Source organism: Stegostoma tigrinum, chromosome 29, assembly GCF_030684315.1.
Source record: "Stegostoma tigrinum isolate sSteTig4 chromosome 29, sSteTig4.hap1, whole genome shotgun sequence".
NCBI classification, from domain to species: Eukaryota; Metazoa; Chordata; class Chondrichthyes; order Orectolobiformes; family Stegostomatidae; genus Stegostoma; species Stegostoma tigrinum.
In genome coordinates this window covers 42,356,410-42,364,269 of record NC_081382.1, presented here as the reverse complement: position 1 = coordinate 42,364,269, position 7,860 = coordinate 42,356,410, and the positions used below count along the sequence as shown (strand labels likewise).

General features: G+C 46.1%; 1 protein-coding gene across 1 annotated transcript; it reads right to left on the bottom strand.

Moving 5' to 3' along the window:
• Positions 1–445: 445 nt before the first annotated feature.
• On the bottom strand, positions 446–6,094 carry endog (endonuclease G). Its single transcript, XM_048559285.2, has 3 exons — positions 5,337–6,094; positions 3,501–3,610; positions 446–2,247 (listed from the first exon to the last, which is right to left on the bottom strand). The coding sequence occupies exons 1-3, from the start codon at positions 5,835–5,837 to the stop codon at positions 1,965–1,967; spliced, it is 894 nt and encodes a 297-aa protein (XP_048415242.2). The 5' UTR covers positions 5,838–6,094; the 3' UTR covers positions 446–1,964.
• Between the last annotated feature and the right edge of the window lie 1,766 nt (positions 6,095–7,860).

The window sequence follows — 7,860 nt, the reverse complement described above, 5'->3', positions numbered from 1 at the left end:
ATGCCTGATATTTTACCTTGGGAGCTTACAGCCCAAGGATTGAATATTGACTTCATCAGCTTTATCAGCCATGATTTAAATGGCGGAGTGGACTTGATGGGCCGAATGGCCTTACTTCCACTCCTATGTCTTGCAGTCTTTAAAATGTTTCCACACCCAGTCTTATCCCATGTCCAGCACAGCGCGTCCCTCAACCTAACGTGTCCATGTTCCAATCCATTCCACCTGTCCCACGGACCAATCACAATAACCCCCTACCTGCTTCCAGCTATCACCATCCCACTCAGCCTTCCCCCTACCCACCCCGCTCCCTCTATCTACTTCTGGGCTTCCCACCCTCTCTCCAGTCCTGATAAAGGGTCTTGCCCCAAAATGATGACTTTCCTGCTCCTCAGATGCTGTCTGACCTGCTGTGCTTTTCCAGCTTCACAAATATACACAATGATTGAACTTTGCTTTTATTTTATAGAAACTAAAATAAACAGTAATGATCCTGAGTATTACACATCAATTAACAATGTTAAGAATGCTTTTGAAAGGTAAAATATTTTTCTCAACAAGATTTCAGTGTATTTACCTTCAGTAAGTGTGACCAGCAGCAAACAGTCTCAGTGACTAATGGATTATAAAGTTCCCTCCTGTTGCTATCTCTGCATGTTTACATTAAACTCCTCCAAAATCAATCTTGTTCAACCATATTTTGTGACCTCTCAATCCTTCTATTGTTTGACACCTGATCACTGTTCTGATGAAAGATTAACTGACCTGAAATGTTAACTGTTTCTCTCTCTGAAAAAACTACCCAATCTGATGAGTGTTATCCACTATTTGTCTTTAATACATTATGCTAAGCTTCAATTCTGATTAAGTGCAATGGCTAAACCATTAACATATAGAAAGTGCATTTTTTAAATATATGGTCTCGAAATGTTGTCAAATTCAATTTGGCTTACACTGTACCAATATAATGTTAGACGTTTGTTGCAAACGTTGTCTTGCACCCGTCCCACTGGAAAGTTAGTTTGAGGATTTGTCACACGTAGGATCCACCAACCGTAGCACTGCAGCAGGACACCTGATGTAAACACTTGTCCTGCCCATGTTCCACAGGCGTTGCATTCATGCTGACTGGGTGCAGATGGTGATCATTGTCTCACAGTGCAAAGCCAGGCAATGTCAAATCAAGAACCTGTGGAACATACTTCATTTCAGCTGCAGCTAATAAAAATCTCACATTGGAATCGGAGGGTCAGGCGATTACCTTGGGAAGGCAGCACCGGCAGGATGTGTGCCCTTCACATGAGATCTTTTGCTATTAGCCCGCTGTGGGCAGTGCACATCAACCTGCCATGGCTTTATTCAGCAGCACCTGCCAAACCTTCAACCTCCACATACTCAAAGACAGAGACATTTTCAATCACATAACACCCCCCAGCTGAGAAAATAAAACGCTCCGCCTTCCACAGCCATGACCAAAATTCTGGATCTCTCCTCTGTAGGGTAGCACTGCGGAAGCAGCAGCTACGTCACATGGACTGCAGGAGTCAAGACAGATAAACCCCCACCAACTTGTTAACGAGAGATGGAAAACAAAGCCAGTATTACCCCAATGGCACCCACAACTCACGTGTGAACTTAAAATAAACAGACCAAAGCTTGCTGTTCTGTGGCAAGAAGACACTTTTTCTACCAATGAAAAGAAAAATCTTAACACACTCGGATAATAATCCACTTCCCATAACACTCTCTGCACTTAAAGGCATTCAATGATTCAATAATAAATGGGAATTAGGATAATTAATGTAATATATCAAATCATACATCTATGGGGAGATTTGACACTGAAAAACATTCAAAGAAATTAAGAATAAACATTTATAACAATTTCAAGCTGCTCAGTGAGCAACAATAGTTTACACCCTCCCCCTGAAAAAATTGGAACTAAGTCACAGCTCGATATGCTGCTATTTACTGCCAGCAGTTATGGTCTTTAGATTATTGGTTCTTTTTAAAATATTACTGACAAAGAGCAGCCCCGAAGCCCGCTCAATGCTTTCAATTGGCACCAAGAAGCGTTCGAGGGGGATGTTCTCCTGCACTGGCTGATTGGGCATCACGTATGACTGTAATTCGATTTCTCCGCTGTGTTTCTCCAATATCACCACTTTGAAAATGTGTGTTGGCACTGCAACGTGATTCTTCCCAATGACTTGATACTTCACGTAAATCTTCCCATCCGGTTCCAACCTGTTTAAAAAACAAAATGCCAATTTTAAAATAATCTTCATTTTTAAAGCATCCTTCATACCTTGGGGACACCTGGGGGAGGTAACAGTACTGGTAGTATCACTTGACAATAATCTAGAGACTCAGGTAAAGTTCTGAGAACCTGGGTTCAAATCCCATCATGGCAGCTGATGGAATTTAAATTCAATAAAAATCCAGAATAAAGAGTCTAATGATGACCATGAAACCATTGTTGACAGTCGGAAAAACACATCCGGTTCACTAATGTCCTCTAGGAAAGGAAACTGCTGTCCTCGCCCAGTGTGGCCCACATGTGATTCCAGACCCATAGTAATATGGTTGACTCTCAAATGGACAATTAGGGCCTGGCAATAAATACTGGCCTAGCCAGTGATGTCCATACCCATGAGTTAATTTTTTTAAAAAATCATGTGTATAGGATTATGAGGTATAGGATCAGGTACAGGCCATTCAGCCCTTCAAGCCTGCTCCAAATTCAGTACAATTATGGCTGACCTACTGCCTCAACTCATTTCCCAACTGTGCCCCTTATCCCTTGATTCCCTGAAACACCAAAAATCCATGCCAGCCTTAAATGTATTCATTGACGGAGCATCCATCTTGCTGCTACGTACTGCATTCTAAAGATTCACCTCGCTTTGAGTGATGAAGTTGCTCCTCATCTCAGTGTTAAAATGATCAACTCTTTATTCTGAGACTAATCTCCACCCCAAACGTATGCATCCCGGGGACAAATCTAATGAGCTGCGTCCTCATTGCCTCCAACACCAGTATATTCTTTCTGAAACATGGAGGTTGAGCTGTACACCAGATGGTTTTACAATAGCCCTGTACAATTACAGCAGGACTTCCTTAGCCTCATCACCCCACTCTTGGAAATCCGCCCCATTTTCTAACTACCTTGCCCTCCAGTTAGTGTTGAGTCACTTTTTTGAGGTATGGTCGCAAAAGAAAGCAACTGTGTCTCACTATAAATGGCTAAATCACAGCTGCCGGTGTACTTTGCTCCAAAGGGTCTGGGTCATCTCTTAAAGAAAATTATCCCTGGGCAATGTGCTGCTCTGCCTGTGATCGGCTAACTCAGGGTGGACCAGGAAATGACACAGGGACTGTGGAGACCAGAGAAACAGCTTCACCTCTAAGCCATATGAAGATTTTTGTTGAAATTTTCTGAATTAATGCCGAGTTTCAGTGATGGTTCTGACTTAACCTGACAGATAGATGGGTCATACCTTGGCAAGTATAGGGGTCCAGTGCAGACATACACATTCTTGTTGTACTTGGTCAGGCTCCTACAGTATTTCTCCAAGTTGTTCCAGGCATTTTGATTTAAATTAGGATCCTAGAAGTGAAAATAAAGCACAATAAGTACAAATTAGGAACAAAAACAAAGCTGCTGGAAAAGCTCAGAATGTCCGGCAGCATCAGTGAAGATAAAAACAGAGTTAACATTTTTTGTACTTCCTCAGAAGTACAAATTAATGCTGAAGTAAACATGATTTATAGACATACATTGCTTTGTAGTATAATGACAGGTTCTCATTACATCATAACATGATGCCAATGACATTGGGATAATATCCAGGTTGGGGCTGGCAAGTAACATTTGTGCCACACAAATGCCAGACAATGACCATCTTCAGCAAGAGAGAATTTAACCATCATCCCTTGACATTTAATGGCACTATTAACATCCTGGGGTGGAGCATTACCACTGATCAATAATTTAACTGGGCCGTCTACACAAACACTTTGTCTACAAAAACAGAACAGAACCTGGAAATTCTGATGCGAGTAACTCCCCTCCTGTCTCCCCAAATCCAGTCCACAAGGCACAAGTCGGGAGTGTGATGGAATACTCCCCAACTGCCTGGATGAGTCAAGCTCCAGCAATACTCAAGAAACCCAACACCATCCAGGACAAGTCAGCCCAGTACACTGGTACCCCATCCACCACCTTCAACTCTCACAACCAAAGCACAGTGTCAGCACAAGATGTACAGTAGTAGCTTACTAAGGCTCATCCAACAGCATTGTCCAAACTCACAACCACTTCTATCTAGAAGGACAAGAGCTGCAGATAGACAGGTGCACTTCTCCTGCACGCCAGTCACCGTCCTAACCTGGAAATATGATGCCTGTTCCTTAAGTGTTGCTGAGTCAAAGTCCTGGAACTCCCTCCTTAACAGTATTGCAAGGATCCCTACACCCCAAGGACTGCAGCGATTCAAAACAGCAGTTTGCTCCCACCTTCTCTACAGCAATTAGGAATGGGAAATAACTGCTGACCCTGTCAGCGATGCCCTCATCCCATGAATAAATTTTAAAAAAGACAATTAATCATTCCCTCCACTGATGCTGCCAGATATGCTGAGCTTTTGCAGCAATTTCCGGGGATTTGTTTTCATTTCTCATTCACAGCATCAGCAGTTTTTTTTTGGAATCCACCCTGGTAATTTCCCACAGCCCTGCAAAATCTTTCCGCTGCTTGGTGGCACAGTGGCCCAGTGGTTAGCACCACTGCTTCACAGCACCAGGGACCTGGGTTCGATTCCCGCCTCGAGCGACTGTCTGCGTGGAGTTTGCACATTCTCCCCGTGTCTGCGTGGGTTTCCTCCGGGTGCTCCGGTTTCCTCCCACAGTCCAAAGATGTGCTGGGTTCGCCATGTTAAATGTCCCCACAGTGTGCAGGTTAGGGTGGGCTGCCTGCACTATTCAGGGATGAGTGGTGTAGTGGGAACAGGGTCTGGGTGGGATGCTCTGAAGGTCAGTGTGGACTCGTGGGGCCGAAAGGCCTGTTTCTGCGCTGTGGAGATTCTATGACTTCTCCCACACACGTTCTAAGGAAGGGTTACCAGACCCGAAAGGTTAACTCTTATTTTTCCTTCACAGATGCTGCCAGACCCGCTGAGCTTTTCCAGCAACTTTGTTGTTGTTCCTGATTTACAGCATCCGCAGTTCTTTCGGATTTTATTCCCTGCCCCATTTACCAGTGGCACATGTCACTAGTTCAGAACCCGGGCACTTTCCAGGGGCAGCACAATGGCCTGAAATATAGAGACGGAAACCTGCGGCACCACGTTGCTGAGGTAGAAGGTGTCGTCCATGCACTTCTGGCTGTGGCGGTGGTTAGCGGCGGCGGCGAGGTGACCCCGGTCGAAGCCGCTGCCCTTGAAGTCGCTGTTGCGGGCCCGGTGATACTCGTGAACCGAGTCGTCCTCTCGGAACTCGCAGCGCCCGCGCTCCGAGCCCTTCCGCGCCAGGCGCCCGGCCTCCAGCTGCTCCAGGACCCAGGAGGCGTTCCGGGTCCGGGGGTCGTAGGCCAACACGTAGGACTCCCGGCTCCGGAGCTGGGACACCGCCGGGAAGCCGAACTTAACGACCTCCGGCGCCGCTGCCGAACCTGACAGCGCCGGGGGTCCGCTCTCGGCCGCCAAGCCCGGGATCACCGGGAAGCCGCTGAGCGGATCCACTCGGTTCCGGTGGATCCCGAGGGTCAGGCCCAGGCCAGTGCCAGCGGCCAAGGAGACTCCGGCCAGCAGCCAGCGGGAGCTCAGCAGCCTCCGCATGTCAGAGCCGAGGGGGAAATTGAAACCGCCCCGTGTATCAACTGGAACTTTGTTACTTTGTCGCCACAAGTTGCGCCCAAAATGTAACCAGGGCTGGGGCTAACGTGCACCAGCCACCCTCAGCTCAAAGGCAGAAATAACCCGTGAATGCTGGAAAGCAGATGCCAAAACATTTAGAAACATGCAGCAGGGCAGGCCCACAAACAAAAAATGTTGCTGGAAAAGCTCAGCAGCAGAAAACAGAGATAACACTTCGAGTGCGGTCACCCTTCCTCAGAACCGACTAGCAGTACAGGCACTTCAGCCCACAATGTTGTGCCGACCTGCTATCCTACTCTACAAACCTGCATACCTTACATTTTACTACCATCCAGGTGCCTGCCCAAGAGTCGCTTACATGTCCCTCGTGTACCTGACTCCACTACCACTGCCGGCAGTGCACTCCACACACGCACCACTCTCTGTATGAAGAACCTATCTCTGACATCCCTATCTATACCTTCCTCCAATCTCCTTAAAATTATGCCCCCTTGTAATACTCATTTTTGCCCGGGGAAAAGTCTCTGACTATCCACTCTATCTATGCCTGTCATCATCTTGTACACTTCGATCAAGCCACCTCTCATCCTTCGTCGCTCCAATGAAAAAAGCCCTAACTCACTCAATCTTTCCTCATAAGACCTGCCCTCCCATCCAGGCAACATCCTGGTAAATCTCCTCTGCACCCCCTCTAAAGCTTCCACATCCTTCCTATAATTAGGCAACCAGAACTGAACACAACAATCTATGTGTGGACTAACCAGGGTTTTATAGACCTGCAGCATAACCTCACGGCTCTTAAACTCAATTCCCCCGCCAATGAAAGCCAACACGCCATTCGCCTTCTTTACAACCCTATCAACTTGGTAGCAACTTTGAGGGATCTATGGACATGGACCCCAAGATCCCTCTGTTCCTGCTCCGAGAATCCTGCCATTAACCCTGTATTCTCCATTCAAATTTGACCTTCCAAAATGAATCACTTCACACTTTTCCAGATTGAATTCCATCTGTTACTTCTTTGCCCAGCTCTGCATCCTATAAATGTCCCAATGTAACCTACAACAGCCAGTCCACAACTCCACCAACCTTCATGTCATTGGCAAACTTACTAACCCATCCTTCCACCTCCTCATCCAAGTCATTTATAAAGATCACAAAGAACAGGGGTTCCAGGACAGATCCCTGCAGAACACCACTGGTCTCCAAGCTAAAGGCTGAATACTTTCCATCTACTACCACCCTTTTTCCTCTATTGGACAGCCAATTCTATATCTAGACAGCCAAATTTCCCTGAATCCCATGCCTCCTTACTTTCTGAATGAGCCTACCATGGGGAACCTTGTCAAATGCCTTGCTAAAATCCATATACACCACATCCACTGCTCTATCTTCATCAATGTGTTTTGTCACATTCTCAAAGAATTCAGTAAGGCTTGTGAGACATGACCTGCCCCTCACAAAGCCATGCTGACTATTTCTAATCAAACTTCGCTTTTCCAAATAATATCTCTCAGATCGTCTCCAATAATTTGCCCACCACAGAAGTAAGATTGACCAGTCTGTAATTCCCAGGATTATCCCTATTCTGTTTCTTGAACAAGGGAGTAACATTTGCCACCCTCCAATCATCTGGTACTACTCCAGTGGACAGTGAGGATGCAAAGATCATCACAAAAGGGGCAGCAATCTCTTACCTCATTTCCCATAGAAAACTTGGGCATACCCCGTCTGGCCCAGGGGACTTATCTATCCTCATGTTTTTTTTAAACTTATAGCACATCCTCTTTCCTAACATCAATCTGTGGGAGCATATCTGCCTGTTTTATGCTGTCCTCACAAACGTCAAGGTCCCTCTCACTGGTGAATACTGAAGCAAAGTATTCATCAAAGGACCTTGCCTACCTCCTCTGACTCTGCACAGAAGTTCCCTCCGCTATCCCTGATTAGCTCTACCCTCACTCTGACCATCCTCTTGCTCCTC

Coding starts and splice junctions, on each gene's coding strand:
- endog (XM_048559285.2), bottom strand. CDS start 5,837: ATGCGGAGGCTGCTGAGCTCCCGCTGGCTGCTGGCCGGAGTCTCCTTG. Junction 3,611..5,336: donor TCAGCAACGTGGTGCCGCAG/GTTTCCGTCTCT, acceptor TTTCACTTCTAG/GATCCTAATTTAAATCAAAA. Junction 2,248..3,500: donor GGACCCCTATACTTGCCAAG/GTATGACCCATC, acceptor TTTTTTAAACAG/GTTGGAACCGGATGGGAAGA.